Genomic DNA, 18,760 nt, shown 5'->3' on the forward strand with positions numbered 1-18,760 from the left:
TAGTATGGAGGGATTAGCACTGAAACAGTAAATTTAGTGAGCATAAGCAGCTGCTCATGCTGCTGTTTGTTTGTTTTCCATTTAGGACTATTTTCTTAGTTCAAAATTAACCCTCGTGTCCATTTTGGATATGAGGGTGCATTTTGCACTAAGAAACTAGTGCTAAATGCCAGCAGTAAGTTGAGGGAAAATCCTACCACACAAGCACATTTAGCGAAAATGTACTTCTGATTGTGCTGCTTTGCCTGTTCTGTTGCATTTAGTGCTATTTCCTACAGCAAAAATGCACCCTCATGTCCATTTTGGATGTGAGGTGACTTATTGTACAGAGAAAATATTGCTAAGTGCAGTTTTACTCATCCCACATAATTATATGGAATATCACTGAAATGTTGGACATTTTTGTGATTACGCTACTTGGAATTTTGTGAGTTACGCCTACCCTTATGCAGGATCACAAGAACTTGGATTAAGAAAAAGGTATAGCAGGTAAAAAAACTCCTTCAAAATGGTGAAAGAATCTCAAACATGGATTGAGAGAAGAAAACCACTTTAATGGCAGAGTGGTAATGTAACTTTTTCTAGGTGGTGCATGTGTTGTCTGCAAATGCAAATCTGTCATTGTGCAAAACTAAGGGCTTGCAGGGTTACCTAATGGAGAGGAGTTGATACATTTGTATCATTTGCTTTGGTGTAATTACACAAAACTTTAGAAAACTGATTTTATTAATTATGCATATTTACTCAAATTTCAAAACTGATATTTAGTGCTCTGTTTTGGATGAAAGAAAGCATTACACACTAAAAAAATAGTGTAAGAACATAATTTCAGGAATTCCACATAACAAGAGTAATACAAAATTACTGAAATTATGCAAAAATATGACAGTTTCACAGAAATGTCACCTGGGGCCTAATTATTAGTTATGAATTGGTTAGAAGTAAAAAGCAAACTTACAAAGTACTTTAAGCCTCTGCTAAAATGTAGGATGCGCTGATGCATTGTTAAGTTGCACTCAATGGAGAATGGCTTGTCAATAATGAAAATTCTATTTTTCTGCAGAAAACACCTTCTTGCATGCGGCTGCTTTTGATGCCGGAGGTGATATGGGTCTGGATCCCGGTGCTATATTGGAGTAAGTAGAAGCATTTTTTTTTAAATTAGGTGTCTTTCTTTAATGCTATGAGAGGTTGAGAAACAACATTTGATAGAGACCATGGGGGTGAATGCAGGGGAAGGAAAGGGGAAATGGTGGTGCAGTAAATCATAATGATAGGCTATGGGAAAGAAAGGCCGCAGTCTTTATGTGAGCTGTGACTGAACTCCCGCAACACCCAAGCAATTTGACCCAGAATAGTAAATTTCTTCTTGTGAGGAATCTAGAGCTCACCTTTGTCTGCTACTGCTTGTCTTAACCAGCAAGGCTTTCTTCAGAAAAAAGCACATAGGCACAGTCCCCAACCAACTAGGCAAAAATAAAAATGTAAGACAAAATATTTTAGAAGGTTCAAAACAAATTAATCACACAAAAATATATTGGGAAGAAGTATAAAAAAATCATAAAATCGGATGTCACATGTTATAAAGGAAATTTTAATTGGCCCATGTGAATGTATTGGGAAAAAGTCTCATTGCTGTGCAGTTAAAATTGCCAAAATGCAAAACATGTGGTCATATTCAGTCTCACAGAGCTTTCAGAAGGTCAAAAATATTTAGCAGAGCATGTTTCAGGTAGAAAAAAGTATCACAGGAGCAACCAGTCATCAATGAAAAGACCAGAACCATCTATAGCCATGTGGAACAGCAGAGGTTGGTGCCACTAGATAGAAACCAAAATGATCTTTTTGTCAAAGCTGTGCGATTGGGAACAGTGACAGAACATCGACCACACCAATAGTGCGACACAGAAATATAGTGTCAAACATATCGTTGACACAAATATTGTTTCCCTGTACTTATAAAGGCAAGTACAAAAATATCAAGTAAAAAATATCGTTTACACTAATATCGTTAAAATATGACAAAAGTATCATTTTTCAGCACAAACACAGTTTAACATAGTAAACCTTAAACAGTTTAATATGTAACTATAATATAATGTAGGTAACATACATTTAAGTAGTATTTAAAGTTAAAAATAAATATAAACTTATATAAACATACACACATATGTGTATGTATGTTTATATATTCATATCTATAAAACAACTAATATTAAATATATATATATATATTATATTTTTGTTGTTTGTTTTAATTTTCTAATATATAAAACATATATACAAATATATGTATATAAATACATTAAACATAAAAAAATAAAAAATAAAAAAATTAAAAGCATTAAGAACATATTTACTAAAAACAAAATAACTAAATCATATATATATATATATATATATATATATATATATATATATATATATACCATTTTAAAAGTCTGAAAAAATGATCATTTTACAGAAAGTTCAACAATAATAAAAAATATAGTAAACTTTGTAAAAAACTAGACATATCATTACGCCTGCAGCAATGCAAAAGTAGCAAAAGAGTTAGACTCCAAAAATGTAAAATGTACTATTCCCAATCTAGTCTGTGCAACAGTAGGAAACGCGTTGGACTCTGGAGGGGTATAATTTACTAATCCCACAACAGTAAAACAATGTAATTCACTTTAAACACATACCATATTTTAATAACTCTAGTAAATGTTCGAAAATATAACAATATTATTATAAAGGAGAAATATATATATATATATATATATATATATTCACTGAAAAAACCATAGGTTTCAGGCCTTATATAGTTAGGAATTAGCTTTTAAAAAACCTTTGAAATTCACTCAAAAAACTATAAGTTTTAGTGGTGTTATAGTTAGCTGGACATTTTACTCCTACAAAACCATTGAAATTGCTCCTATATAGTTAGTTGTACTAACTATATTTCGCGCACCCGCAATCCACTGCTGATGATGTCACATATTAGATCATTCATGACATGGTCAGTGACATCACTGATGACATCTCAAATGACATCACTGATGATATCACTGATGACATCATCCAGTGAATGTGGTTTGCTTCGTTATTTAAATATGCATTATATATATATAGCAATTTGCATTGAAGAATAAGTGGACATATATAAATAAATATTTGGATGGAGGATTTAGTAGCAGTGTAATTGACTGTTTACTTGACCAATTTATAATGTCTCACTAAATATAGTGGATAGTGACTAAACTGTGTGAATATCTGTATCACTTTGTCAGTTGTTGTGTAAACTGATTCTACAGTTGGTTACTAGCTATGTGAAAGTCTATATTAGTTATTGATTAGTTAACTGAGTATTTGTATGGGAGTGTGAAAGTGTGTGTGGTTCGGTGGGGGGTGTGTGACTGTACAAAGATGTGTGAATAGTTGATTCAGTAGATATATGAAGTTAAAACTACATGTTCTAACAGTTGTTTGGGTGAGTGAATATCTTTATGGGTGTGGTGATGAGCAAATATATTTCTCAATGGTACAGGTCTAACAAACTAGAAAAATAAAAGGCAGTGTATGTGTCAGTTGTTGTATATAAATAAGTATACATAAGACACAATGATTGTGTGAGTGACTGTATGGATAACTGTATACTTGTAATAATGATTTTATAATTCACTAAGTATGTCTTACTATCTAAATGAATAGAAGAAGTGGTGTTTGTATAAGTGTTTTGCTAAGTAAATATGTAAGTATGATCCATTGTTTGCGTAAGTGAGTAGGATGACTTCATATGTGAATAGGATGCGTGCTGTTGTTTAATGTCGATATAGACGTATAAGTATTTTTGATAGTGTTCTATTGTTCATTGACAGCATGTATGAGTGAATCCATAGGTAAGTGATTAGATGTGTGTATACATCTATGAATTACTGAGTGGATTTTTAGATACTTGTATTGCTGTGACAATGGATTTAAATATGATACTCTGTATTTTACAAAGAGTGATGAAAAATTGTAATAGTGTATGAAAAGGTGTATGTGATTGTCACGTGAATGATGTCATCAGTGATGTCATCAGTGATGTCATTTGAGATGTCATCAGTGATGTCACTGACCATGTCATGAATGATCTAATATGTGACATCATCAGCAGTGGATTGCGGGTGCGCGAAATATAGTTAGTACAACTAACTATATAGGAGCAATTTCAATGGTTTTGTATGAGTAAAATGTCCAGCTAACTATAACACCACTAAAACTTATAGTTTTTTGAGTGAATTTCAAAGGTTTTTTAAAAGCTAATTCCTAACTATATAAGGCCTGAAACCTATGGTTTTTTCAGTGAATTTCAAAGGTTTTTTAAATGCTAATTCCTAACTTTATAAGGCCTGAAACCTATGGTTTTTTCATTGAATCCGCAAGGTTTTTTAAATGCTAATTTTATTAGCGGATAACGTTTTTATATATTAAAACGTTTTTTAAATCTCAAATGCCTGCTTTGCTAACAGAGTTTTTAAGCACAGGCTCTTTTGTCTCTGGTGGCCATCTTGGGAGACTGCATATCAGAATTTTTTTAATGAAATATAAGAGGATTTGAGAAGTCACTCAAAATGTGCCCTAATTTTTCTTTCTTCGGCACTAATCATCATTTCTATGGCAAAATGAACCCCCTCATTTTGTTCCTTTGCAAATTAAATGTTTTAAGTGTTAACACTTTATTCCAATCAAGATGACTTCAGGTGTGCCATACTTTTGTCATAAGTAAGACTGTTAGCGCTCAAGTTGTTCTTTAGAACACTCTGGGACATTCTGTCATTGGGCTATAGTTGGGCTACATCTGGCTGATATTTGGGCTACATTTGTTTTTTTTGTCTCTGGTGGCCATCTTTGGGCTACATTGGGCTACATTGGGCTACATTTGGGCTCTAACATATATATAGCCCAATGTAGCCCAATATATATTTTTTCAAAGTTAATTTTCGTAAAAACCACTGGAGCACATATCTTGAGACATAGCAAAGGCACATCGGGCTACCAGTCCCTACAATTTTGCCAAGTTTGGTGGAAAGCCATTCAGCCGTTCGGGCTAAAAGTGAGTCCAACCGCCCTATGGAAATTAACATGGGCAAAACACGTTTTGGGACCCCCCTTTTATCTCGGCCCCCACTTGACGAATCCCCCCCCAAACTTTCAGGGAAGGACCGGTGCCCCGCGAGGCAAAGTTAAGGAAAATTTCAGGAAGATTCCTCAACCGGCGCCAAAGTTATTCCCAACAGAATGTGCGATTTCCCTATGGAAAACAATCCTAACTATATATACCTACTGGCTATCGCCAGTAGTTAATATGTATATTTATATGTATACACACACACACATATATATACATTTAAAAACAATTAAATAATTCAAATAATTATTGAAATTGTAATAATTAATGTAAGTTGTATTTTAATTGACCATTTTCTTCAAATACATTATTCTCCCAAAAACATAGCAACACACATTTACATATAATTTAAATAAAAAACACATACCACAATTAACATAACATTTGTATTAATAAATTAACTATTAAAAAAAAATTATTAATTAATTGATAATTGATTATTACTTAATTAAATTCCCCCCATATTCTCCTACCAGCCCAACAACCCACACCTAAAAATAGCAAAGATATTATATTTGCATGACTTACCTAATTAATTATCAATTAACTAACTAATAAGAATTCATACATTATTACTTAATACATTTCCCACCCTATACCTCTGCAAACAGAACAACCCATGCCTAAAATATCACTTAAAAATAAAATATTTGCACAATTTACGCAATTAATTATCAATTAAATAATTAATAAACAATAATTAATAATTAATCAATTAATACTTAACTAACTTTCCACCCTATACCCCTACAATGAAAACAACCTGCTCCTAATATATTACTTAAAAATATAATTACACAATTTACGTCATTAATTATCAATTAACGCATTAATAATTAAAAAGTGCTAATTAATTAATTAATTATAATTAATTAACTTCCCACCCTGCACCCCTGCAAACCTCACAACTTGCTACAACACTACACATTACTATTAACAATTACATTTAAAATGTATAAATAACAAAATTGAAAACTATATTTTAGAATTAGTAACAACAATTATACAAACAATATATAACATACAATTACAATTTGAACTAAAAGACATACAAATAATACAAAAACAATATTTTTTACAAAATTATTACTGCAAATTATATTAGAAACACTCCTATTCTTGCAAACGTTATTACTTACTTAGAAATAAATATTTATGTCCACGATATTTCTGCATCCGTCTAGCCTTTCCATCGCATAGGCACCCTGGTAAGTTCATGAGCCTCAAATTTGATTTGGAAAAGCCACTAGATGATGAAGCAGGAATATCCTTGGATCCCCTGTTGGGATAGGCCCATACAGTATCTACCTATGGTGAGCTTCCTTTTTTCCTGGGACTCTCTAAAGCCCTCTTTTTTCCCCACAAAAATAGATCTTATTTCCTTTTTACTAAACTGCAAAATGCTATGTGGTTCTGAAACGAGGTTTACTCCCAGTTATTATATTAGAGCATTTACATACTGCAGCCACAGTATCTTTTCGTAGTTAGGTATCAAGTCCTAGGCAATCCCTGATAAAATCACTAGTAAACTTGATGCCCTGCTTTGACCAGATATTATGCCACCTTGTTAGTGTATTAGGGTTAATAGTATCTTCCATATACTCTATGTCAAGTTATTTGTGTACAATATAGGTAGGGGTCGAACTTGGCACTGCCAGAAGCCTGCGTAGGAAGATGTTTTCTTGTGACTGTAGCTGGTTTTGCTTTTCTCTGCCCTAAACTGAGGATCCGTATAAGGCAACTGGGAGGCTTTTACTTTTATATAATTTCATGATTTCTCTTAGAGGTTTACTGTTTATTTTCTTAGCAAAGCTAAATACAGCAGTAGTGGCCCTAATACATTTTAATGTAGGCGTTTTTAGAAGGGATGACCAGTCACCTTTATGTGAAAACACTTTTCCTAAGTACCTAAAGGTCTTTACTTCTTCTAGCTTTGACCCTGCACATAGTGGCTTTTCGCCTTTTCTAATCTTTTCCCACAGACCATAGTGTAAGTCTTTGTTAGATTCAGTTTTAGATTCAGTTTTAGATCTCTACTATTTATAAAAGCAATAAAGTTATTTATCTATTGCTGGAGACCATTCGAAATCCTGGACAAAAGCACTGTATCATCTGCGTAAAGTAAAATCGGGGTAACGTGGGTACCCACCCTGGGAGCATTGGCTTTTATACGCTGAAGGAGGCCATCCACCCCGTTTATATTCAATGAGAATACTGAGGTGCAATAACGCATCCCTGCTTGATACCCTGTTTCACCCGGAGTTTTTCAGTACATTCCCCATTCTTTACGGAATGTATGTAAGATGTTAAAGCTGCATATTACGGAGAGAGGTGGCAAGCTATGTCAATTTACAACTGATTCACAACATCAAAGGCACTAGACAAATATGCAAAACACAGGTGAATGTGCCCCTCCAATATCAATGTATATTTGCTGATGATAAGGTGCAGATTTATTCCTAGGTCCATGGTGCCTATTTTTTCCCTAAACTCATAGGGGTTGATTAGCATGGCGGGCAGACTTTGTCCGCCCACCATAGCCCTGGGAAATGGGACCGCCCGCAATGCATGCGGCGGTCCTGCTTTTGCAATTTGGATGTGCCCACCACACTGGCGGCGTATCCCGCATTTTTAACATTGCGGTGGGCGGTGCTGCCAGCAGCACCCACCGCAAGGTTAAAAAGGCAAGTTGTGCATTTGAATGCACAACGTGACAGGCACTGCGTGGTGCCTGCCACGTTGTTCATGCCAATGCAGGGGGTACCCCCCATGTGCACCCCCACCCCCCAAAATACCTGGGGGCCCGCTACGGGCCCCCAATGTCAAGGACCGCATGCCATCCCTTGGCAGCAACACCGCCATGGAAAGGCAAATCCTCGCATGTATCCTAATATGGATGGCGGTGTCTACCAGACACCGCCACCATATTAAAATCTTTTCCACCCGGTCGACTCAAAGACCGGGCGGAAAACCGGCGGACGGTCTTTCTCTCTGCCGGGGTCCCCCTGTCATAGTAATATGGTGGGGGGAATTGGGTTGCAGATGGTGGATTATGGCGGGCATATCGCCACCGCCATGCGGGCGGCGGCCATCGGCCAGCCATTGTAATCGACCCCATAGTGTGACTCTCTCAATTTGCTTTTTTCCTGGGCACAGGATTTCAACCTCATTAAACACCACCCTACCCAAGCTTTTCACAGAGGAGTCCAAAAGCGATATTAGGAGCTAGCATCTAGCGTTACCTCTGTCTCCTTTTTTTTTTTTTGTAAAACCTTTATTTTTGGTTTAAAGAAGGCAGACATAGAGGGAAGACAATAAAACAAAGTTAAAGAGCGACAATTCCGTACAGGTTCCCACATGGGGGCAAATAAAGCGGCTAGACATTAGGACCTTGAGGACAAAGGAGCAGACAATATGCAATCAAAGGTGCAGACCAGAAGGTCTCCAGGCAGTCCCGATAATGTCCGAAATGAGGCGGGATCAAAGGACACAGCGGGGAGAAACTGTCATTTAGGTAAGCTGACAACATTAACGAGTGTCCCCGGTTACGTAAGCTCTGAATCCGCTTCCGAAGCCATGAGGAGTGTCGCAAGAGAACAAGGAAAGAAGAACAAACCCCTCCCTCCCTCCCCCCTCCCCCCAGTGGTGGTGACAACAATCATACTCGCAAATAGACTGAGAACAGCACTCATACCTGGAATAAATGGAGAGCTCGGACTGTGGTCGGACAGACAGCGGATGGTAGTCCCCTGGAGAGGAAGCGCACCAGGGGTCCCCAGCGAAACATAACGTTTTTGAGGTTGCCCAGCTAGACGTCCGCTACCCGCTCCATGCTCAGTAGTTTCCACAACCTCGCGTGCCACAGGGAGATCGACGGAGCCCCCACTTTCTTCCAGGCTGCCGCCAAAGTGAGTTTAGCAGCTCCGAGACATAACCACAGAATCAGCTTATCCGCTCTTGTCTGGTGTTCGAGCGCCGGGTCTCGAAGACCCAGCAGGACATGAGCCATCGAGTCAGCAATCGGGTACCCTAGAATCTCTTTAATGTGAGACAGAATCTCTTCCCAGTACGGGAGAATGACCGGGCAATCCCACCAAATGTGGTGGAAATCCCCAAGCAGTCCGCAGCCCCTCCAGCACCTGTCAGAGGAGGATGGGAAGATGCGATGTTAGCGGGCGGGGTGCAGATACCAGTCCATGAGGATTTTGAGGTGGGCCTCCCTGAGCTCCACCGAATGGTTGTGCGTGGAGATGTCTCGCCACAGATTCGACCATTCCCCGTCTGAGATGTCCTGCCCGAGGAGATCCTCCCAGGTATTCATGTAACGGGGGCGAGGCGCCTCCGCAGAAGTGAGCAGCAGGTTATAGAGAAATGAGATAACGCCTTTCATGGAGGAAGTGCGCAGGAGGAAGGCCTCAAAGGCGGAAGGGGGTCTCGTGGCAGCGGCATTGACTGCAGGGGACGTAGCCCAATGGAGCAGCTGGACGTGGTGGAAGCGCTCGGAGCGCGGAACTCCATAATCCCGCATACAGTTGTCAAAGGTGCGAGGAGCATGGCCATGGAACAGATGCGTGAGAGCACGACATCCTCCCTCTCGCCAAACGTCAAATGGCCCATCACGTAACGCCGGCGGGAAGGCCGGGTTAAAGTGTATGGGCGTAAAGGGAGAGGGGAACGTAGTCCAACGCTCATCACCAGCCACCGTGTCCCAGACCTTTAAAGTAGTGCTAGTGGGGGTACTAATGTATGCATTCTTGGGCCTGTCATGTTTAGGCTTCCATGCCAGATCCCAGATTGATCGACCGGCTACGCTCCTGTCCATGTGCAGCCAATGCTTCTCCGAGAGTTGTTGGGACCACTCCACTAAGACCCACAACTGCGCGGCTTTGTAATATAGATGCATATTGTGGAGGCTCACCCCTCCCTCCCTCCGCAGCCGGCAGAGAGTAGCAAAGGAGAAGCGTGCCCGTCCCCCCTGCCAGACAAACCGTAGCATCTGGGTCTTAAGACGTCGGAAAAAGTCAGCCTCAAATGGTATAGGGAGCGCCTGGAAAAGATATAGAAATTTGGGGAGAAGGACCATTTTAAGGGCGTGGATTCTACCCAGCCACGAGATGCATTTCGGTCTCCAGCGCTCCAGGTCCGCCCGAGTTTGTGCCAACAGCGGGGGGAAGTTCGCGGCATACAGCTGCCCAAGGGAGGGAGTCAGCCGAATCCCCAGGTATAGAATGGAGCGGGGGGGCCCACGACAAGGCCGTGGTTGGTCGCAACCGATCCACCTCCGCCGAGGAAAGCGTGAGATTGAGTATAAAGGACTTATCATAGTAGACTTTGAAGCCGGCCACTGCCTCGAAGCGCGACAAAACTTGCTGAACATGCGGGAGGGAGTGAACTGGGTCCTCAAGAGAGAGGAGGACATCATCAGCAAACAAGGTAATTTTATGCTGCTCTCCGGAAAATGGGAGGCCACGTATCCCCCCCGTGCTCACGAACCGCAATCGCCAGCGGCTCAATACTCAAGGCGAAGAGCAGAAGGGAGAGGGGACAGCCCTGCCTAGTGCCCCACGAGTGCGAGAAGGGGGCAGAAAGGTGACCATTCACTGCCACCCTCGAGCGGGGGCTGCTGTAATTCGCTTGCACCATAGCAAGGAATTTAGCCGAAAAACCGAAGGCTATCAGGGTGTGGAATAAAAAGCCCCAGTCCACCCGGTCAAAGGCCTTCTCGGCATCAAGGCCCACCAGGATGGCTGGAATCCTGAACCTGTGGGCCTTCTCAATCAAGTGGATGACCCTCCTTGTATTATCATGGTTCTGGCGTCCCTTAATAAAGCCAGATTGATCGGGATGGATGAGCGCTGGCATCAGGTCCTGGAGCCGGCTCGCGATAATGGAGGAGTACAGTTTGGCGTCTATATTGAGGAGGGCTATCGGCCGCTAAGAGGCGCATTTAGACGGGTCTTTCCCCGTTTTGGGAATAATGGGAATCACGGCCTCGGCCATTGAAGACGTCGTCCCCCCGGCTTCTGCCATGGCGTTAAAAAGAGAGACCAGAAAGTCGCACACCTCCGACGCAAAGGTTTGATAGAAAAGAGCGGTATAGCCATCAGGCCCAGGAGCCTTATGGGGTTTCAAGTTGTGAATAGCAGCCAGGACCTCCTCTCTAGTGAACGGGGCCTCCAGTAACCCATTCCACTCATCGGAAACCCGGGGCAGCGGAAGATGGTCCAGATAAGCCTGCTGATTCACAGGGTCAGAGGCCTCCCCTCTATAGAGTGCCGCGTAATAAAGTCAGAAGAGATCGGCCTTGGTGTCATCTCTGTGGTGCAATGTCCCCGCCGCATCCTGAATGCCTCCTACATACTCCCGTTCCCACTTTTCCCAGAGCTGGCGGGCCAGATGTCTCCCCACCTTGTTTCCCTGGGCATAGGAGAGGTGTCAAAGTTTCAAGAGCGTGAACTCCGCTCTGTTGTTATAATGGGCTCTAAGCTTCCCCCTAACCGCCGTCAAGGGGCGAAGGGTCAGCCTAGAAGGGTTCCGTTTGTGTTCCTGTTCACGAACAGCGAGTTCCTTTTCTAACTCCTCCCGTTCCTTACGTCGCAGCCTATTAAGTTGGGTATTTTGGGCAAAGCATGTGCCCCTCATTGACGCCTTAAAGGCGTCCCAAGTGGTAAAAATCGATGTGTCAGACACGGGATTAAGTTAGAAAAATTCTCGTATAGCCTAGCGCAGGTCTTTGCACGAAGTGTCATCCCGGACAAGCGAAGCCGGGAAATACCATTTGCGGAGGCCGTCTCCCCATGCTGACCAGTGTAGGCCCAGCACTAGCAAGCTGTGGTCAGAGACCGAGAGTGGAAACATACGAGCATCGCGGACATCCCCCCTGAAGGATTGGCTAAAAAAAAGAGTAGGTATGATGAACGTGGGAGAAGAAGGTGTAATCTCGATCTAGGGGGTGAAAATCGCGACACCCATCCACCAACCCTAGATCACCCACCAGGCGTTGTGATTCAGTGGAGAACACCCCTGTATCTGAACGCTGATTGTGGGAACTATCTACATCCTTGTTCCAAACCAGGTTACAGTCTCCCATCACAAACAGGACACCCTCCGCAAAGTCATCCACCCTCCGTAGCAGGTCCTGTAGAAAGCTATTCTGGCCCGCATTCGGAGCATACATAACCACAAAGGTGCATTGTCTCTCATACAGCATCCCCTTAACCATCAGCCGACGTCCTTCCTTATCGCTGCGCACACCCAGGGGCTGGAAATGAAGAGCGGACCGGAAGAGAAGGGCCACCCCCCTGTGCTTCGTGAGGGCCGATGACCTGTAAATAAGGGGAAAGTTCTTATGTTTGAGGCGTAGCTCTACCTTGCGCGCCAGGTGGGTCTCCTGGAGGCCCACCACATCTAGTTGATGGTCTTGCACGTACTTCCAGAGATTCTGGCGTTTTTGCGGGGAGTTCAGACCCTTCACATTCCATGTACCTATATTAAGTGGCATAGTACAGGAAAGTCCTCCCCGTTCGCTGCGCGAACACTGCTAGGAAATCTCACAACTCCCCTCTTTCCAGGCAGCCAAGAGTCGAGGCGGGGTAGTAGTCCCCAAAAAGGCACAACAGTCCAACAACAAGCATTCGTCCGCATGCGTACTTCCCAGGCACCACCACTGTCCCCCCAATCCCCAACATCCCCACCCCCTGCTGGAACCCACCCACAAAACATCCCCCCCCCAGACCCCGAAACCCCCTTACAAAACAACAGGACAGAGGGGAACAGTGGGGAGGATCAAAGGAAGGTCTCTCCAAACAGTTCAGAGGAAACAACAGGTCCAGAAGGCGAACTGGTTCGGGCATCCGTAAGGAAGAGGGGCCTGGGGAATAGTCAGTGATTCCCCAGAGGTCTGGTCTGGGATGTCTTCCCACAAAGTACATAAGAACCCACGGTACCTGCTTCGGAGGCGTCCCTCCGACACAAACTGTTCAGCCATCCAGGATTCAGGCCGCTCCGGAGCCGCCCTGCGACGAGGCCACCGTGACCGTGGTCACTGATGCAACTGCTGCTCCCCGCTCGCGTTGGCTGGCAGAGGGGTCCGGCCTCCCCACAGCGGCTGCGGCTCCCACTCGGTGCCAGGAAGGAGAGCGCCGTCTCCGCCTTGTAGGGGAGCTCCCTCCTCTCGGGGAGGGAGCCGTGTCATCCAAACCCAGGAGGTCCTTGGCAGCCTGTAGGGATCGAAGCTGAACCAACCTGTTTTGCCATCGGAAGATGAGACGGAAGGGATGTCCCCAGGAGTAGGCCACATTGTGATCGCTCAGGAAGGAGGTAACAGGTCGAAATTTGTTTCGCTTCTGAAGCGTCGAGGCAGCTAAGTCTTGAAAAAGCTGAGGATGATGGTCCCGAAATTGCAATGCAGGAAGCCCCCGTGCTTTCCTAAGTATGCGTTCTTTCAGTTGGTAGTCATAGACGCAAACAAGGAAGTCAGGAGGGGGAGCTCCACCGCTTCTAGGTAGGCCTACTCTATGGACTCTGTCCATTCGAATTTTGTGAAGATCCTCCTCTGCCAAGATCTGCAGAAAAGGGCCTCCACGTAGCCCCGCAGGTCTCCAGCCTCACCATCCCAGGGCACTGCTCGAATGCGGATGTTATTTCGTCTGGACCTATTTTCCAGGTCCTCCGCGTGGGCCTGGAGGTCTAAGTTCTGTTCCGTGAGGCGGATCACGTCCTGCTGGAGCTGGTGCACCTCGTCAGCCATCCCCAAATCATGGTCCTCCAGCGTGGCCACTCGTTCACCAATGTCATCCACATCTCTCCTCATCTCGCGGAGATCCGAGGTGAGTTGGGAGCGGAGCTCCGAGATGTCCTCTTTAATGGCGGAGAACAGTTCCAGCATGAAAGCTTTAGTTGCGGGTGCTTCATCGTCCCTGGGCTTGGGCGAAGCGCTGGGACCAGGCGATGCCGGGGGCTGGGAGCTCCTTGGTGGGGCATCTTTGCCCGGCTTCTCTTTACGCGGCTGCCTGTTGGACATGTCCCCAATTCGACGGAGCCACTACCCCAGCGGGGGAGTCAGGACGATTACCTTGGCATATAGTGGGCCCTGCAGCGGCCACTCCCAGGCCCTGCAGGCTGCGCAGTCCTGAGCAGGCCCCAGAGATGAAATGGCAGGCCGTGTGTGAATCTGCAGGCCGGTGGGGTGGCAGCAGGGGGAGATCGCCAGGGATGTCGCCGCAACCGGCCAACCTATGGGCGCACCAAAGATAGTATGCCAGGGGGGGAGAGAAGTCCATCCGCAGCGCTCACGGCAATGTCAGAAGTCCCGGAGAGGGAATAAAGGGCCAGATCCGGCACCGGGCAGAGGGAGGGGGAGTAGGCCCAAGATCCCTGGGCTCTAGTAGCGTGGTAAGTCGGACCTCCGGACGTGATCACTCTGGACCCCGGAGTGCGCTGGACCCCGGGTACAGCGCTCAGGCTCACCTCCCAGTAGGTGGTCTCTCCGGGTCGCTGGCGGTCTCGGTGATCTGTGCGAGCAAGCAGCTCCATCTCCGTGCCCCGGCTCCTCGGGCCCGCCCCGGACGGAGCACGAGTTCCGCTCCCACGTCCCGGGCTACCCAAAAGTCCTCAGGAAGCGTCAGGAGGAGGCTCCGGCCTCAGCAGCAAGACTCAAGTGAGCCGATCAGCAGCCGGGCACAGCCGGGCACAAGGACAGCGGAGGCAGCAAGGTCAGGCCAATCCTCGGCCTCAGGTAGAAGCCGGCGCCGGCCAGCCAAGAACACCGGGCCGTTGGCCCAGCCCAGGGGCAGCAGCGGAGCTGTTCCGGCAAATGCAGGGAGCAGGGATGCCAGTCGTGTCTTCCGGAGGGGGTCCTGGTGCCTCAGGTAGCAGCCGCCGCTGTTGTGGCAGTGAGGAGGGGCCTGCAGTGTCCGCCGCCAACCACGCAAGGCCCTGGCTGCAGCAGTCCGACCACGCTGCAGGCCCCGAAGCGCGCAGGGGGTTATCTCTCCTCCAGTGAAGCCGTGAGACCCCACAGGCAGCGTCAAAAAAGCTCCCAATGGGCCCCGGAGCCAACGCCACTGGACGGATCCGTCTTGGTAGGGCTCGGACAGGTGCAAGTCAAGGCTAAAGCAAATGCTGTGTCGGAGGGACGAAAAGCACTTCTCACTCGTCCGCCATCTTGGACACGCCCCCTCTGTCTCCTTTTTTAAAGATAGGAACAATCACACTATCACTCCAGGATTTCGAGGCGTGGCCATTTGCCACTGCATTAAAACATTGTGTTAGGATCGGGACCCATAGGGATGCATATGAATTACAAAACATCCTCTGGGACCCCATCAGACCCCATGACTTTTTCTAGGGCACGTTCTTTAAGGCTAAACTAGCTTCTGCCATAGTAATTGACTTCAAGGGCCAAAATTGGTATACTTGTGATACCAAGGCACACACCAATAGCCACCATGCTAGGATTTAAAATACCTTCAAAGTGTGTATTCCAGGCATCTGATGGGACTGAAACCACCATTGTTAGTAAGCAATTATTTTTAAGGAAGGCAGAATTTACAGTTTTCCAGAACAATTTACATTGTTGGTTTCTTCTGCCAGTTGTAGATCTACCCAGGCCTGCTTCTGAGATTCCTTTTTTCTTCTAGCTAGCACCGTCTTATAGTTTATTCTTAGCTCCTTGATTCTTTTCCTATTTCTCAGGGATTCTTGCATAGCCTTGCTTAGGGCCTGATTAGCTCTGGTGCAATGGGAGTTGAGCCACCAGTTATTTTGTAAAATGCCTCCCAACTTGTCATGGTATGCCCCCATTCTGTGGAAGTAACAAAGGTTTCCCATTGCTCCATGGTGATGGTTTCAAGCACTTTAGGTGTTTTACACCAGCCCATTTTATGGTAACTCCTTTTCTCCTCATAGGTTTACTAGGGGGTGCTATTCCGAATACCTCTGGTTTGTTATGAATGCTATTTAGGGTACGATTTAGCACGGCATGTTCACTAAGCACTGTGCTTTCAATTTTGAGGGCTTATATTAACTTTAGATCTTTTATTGAAATCATTATGTGGCCAATTATGGAAGAGTGCTCATTTCCATTAAAAGTAGGCAACGCAGCACCCTTTTTCCTAATTCTTGCTATATCAGTTCTATATTTAGATTGTATAGAAACTCGTTTAACGTGTCACCATGAGGATTGTGGGGAGAGTGGGGTTGTTCAGTTACATAGTTATCAAAAAAGCCACAAACTGTGCTATTTATATTCTGACATTTACTTGTGTTAAAATCTCCAGCACAAAGGTACACTTAAATAGAAGCCATCTTGTTTGCAAACACCTCCAATTCCTCTCCCTATTCCACAACAACCCTATTACATGTATTGTTAAAACATTGTTCTAAACATTTAATAGGATTGCCTCATACTTTTGGTCTATTATTAGGTAAGTGAGCTGGTAATAGGGGTATTTATTCAAAGTTTTCTTGATGATAATATGCAATAAGTTTGAAATAAGTATTGTCAACCCCCCTTTGGCTCGCCATCAACAGAGGGAGTAGCTGGTGTTAGGATGGAGACAAAGCCATCTATGTGAAAATCTTTCCTAAACCAAATTTCCTGCAGACATATTCGGTGGGCAGACTTTATAATGTTTAGTTTCTCTAGGTTATTCAATTTAGGTTACACGCTCCCTATGTTCCTGAAATTAAATATGAAATGCTTGTTTGTATTGCCTGTAGTATTAGCAACCTTCCACCTATCCCTTGTGTGACCATAGGGGTCCTGTGGCTCTGGTCCCTTATCCCTACTAACATGCTCCATAACCTCATTCTGTCATACTGGTCATCTAGTTGGGTTAACGGGCATACCTGTTTGTTGTAACAAAATAAGAATAGGGCTTACCATTCAGGTCCTGATACCTGCCCTGTTGTTATTTCCATGACTGCTTAACACTTTCATCAAAGGGTTCTGGTCCTAAGGTCTTAAATCTGCTATATCTATAAGTTCCATAAAATATCCTAGTGGGAGAGCTTCTATTTTACTGGTAAAAGGGGTTATTTGCCCCAGACACTACAGTAATTGCTGAACCATACATGGTCTTCTGAAATTTACTATTATACAGTCTCCTACAGATTTTTGGGATGAACTCCCAACCAGGGAATCCTCTTTACGTACGCCACAGCCTGAGCAGGGTTCTCCACCCATCCAGAATTTCTTTTCATCCTGTGCACCTTCTTTTTGCGCAGGACTGTATAATCTTCACTATTTTAGTTTAAAGACACCTGCAACATCCTTTAATATAATAGTATCAGAGGGCTGTTGGGGATTGCCCTTAGCGGGATGTTAGTCCTTCCAATCTACTTTTTCTTGTAATCCTGCTTTGATATGTGTATTTTTTGTTTGGTAAGCCTAATGGTTGGTTAGGTGTCTGTGAGGCTATGTGAATATGTGTTAATTCCATCTCCCTGCCCAGGTTCCCTATTTTACCCTGCCATCAAGCTGATGTGCATATGCCCATGGGATTGTATTCGACGGGAATGGGTCCATGGTGTTAGTATTACCTGTCCCATGTCTTTCACTTAGTGTGCTTTTTAGGGAAATTATTTCTGATACCATATCATCTAGACGTAGCAATAAGGGGGAGAGTTTCTGCTTAATTGCGTCTCTAAGGGACTCTTTACTTTTTACTATAAAATGGTCCAAAAAGTCTTGATTTGAGAAAAGAGCAGCCTTGTCTTCACATATAGATTCACATGTGGATTGGGGTGCAATAGAAGTGGCTTTGGCCGGCCCCTGTGTATCTACCATGGCATGTTGCTGCTGTGTGACCATATGAGATTCATGAATCTATCTGTATCTTCGATTGTGCCCTTGGCATTTTAACTTTTTGGTGGGGTTGAATCTAAGCCCTGATTTTCCATGCCATCTGTCTTTTCAGGCAAGATGATTTAGGGCCTGATTAAGAGTCTGGCAGTCCATGGCCCACCAACTTGTGGTGGTGATGTTCTATCCACCGCTTTGGAACCATCCACGCCGTGACTCTGATGCCGAAGAAGAAATTTTGCTAGGTTCATCACATTTTGAACCTACATACGTGTGAGTAGGAATTGATTCGGCTTCCTACACCTTGACTACATTCACCGGAGCGTGACAGATCGCCATAAGATAAATATAATAACAAAATTTACTAAATCCATTCTTTTGAGAGAGGAAAAATCTGTTTTTGACCGTAAAGGATCTGGGCACGCGTTACTGGTTTAAACAATTCGCCCTGAAGAAACTCCGTGGTATGGAGTGAAACGCGTTGGCTGATGTTTTGTTGCAAATCAAATTATGACTGTGACTTTTTAAAAAATGAACATTACAGAATAAAGGAACTTTTTTCATATATTTCAAATTGACAGTTCTTTTGGACTTTTTTAGTTGTGCGCCCCCATACAAGACAAATAAATTACCTGTGATCTGGTTAGCACAGCGACGCCAATTAGCAGCTGACGTCGAGGGTGGCTGCAAACACAACTCTTTACATTTTGGAACTGGGTTTCAGGTGCGGCATTGGAAGGTCCGCTGCTACATCTTTTATGCCCCTCTATCCACCGGATTACGTCTCTCTAAGTCGA

General features: G+C 44.2%; 1 protein-coding gene across 1 annotated transcript in view; it reads left to right on the forward strand.

The window, feature by feature from the left end:
• The first annotated feature begins 1,067 nt into the window (after positions 1–1,067).
• LOC144791266 (uncharacterized) overlaps positions 1,068–18,760 on the forward strand; it is a 1,067,603-nt gene continuing 1,049,910 nt past the window's right edge. Inside the window, exon 1 of the mRNA XM_078665920.1 lies at positions 1,068–1,136. Within this exon, the coding sequence (XP_078522046.1) occupies positions 1,108–1,136 (29 nt within the window). The 5' untranslated portion in view covers positions 1,068–1,107. The remainder of the gene's footprint in view (positions 1,137–18,760) is intronic.

This window comes from Lissotriton helveticus, chromosome 11 (assembly GCF_964261635.1).
Source record: "Lissotriton helveticus chromosome 11, aLisHel1.1, whole genome shotgun sequence".
In the NCBI taxonomy this organism is placed as follows: Eukaryota; Metazoa; Chordata; class Amphibia; order Caudata; family Salamandridae; genus Lissotriton; species Lissotriton helveticus.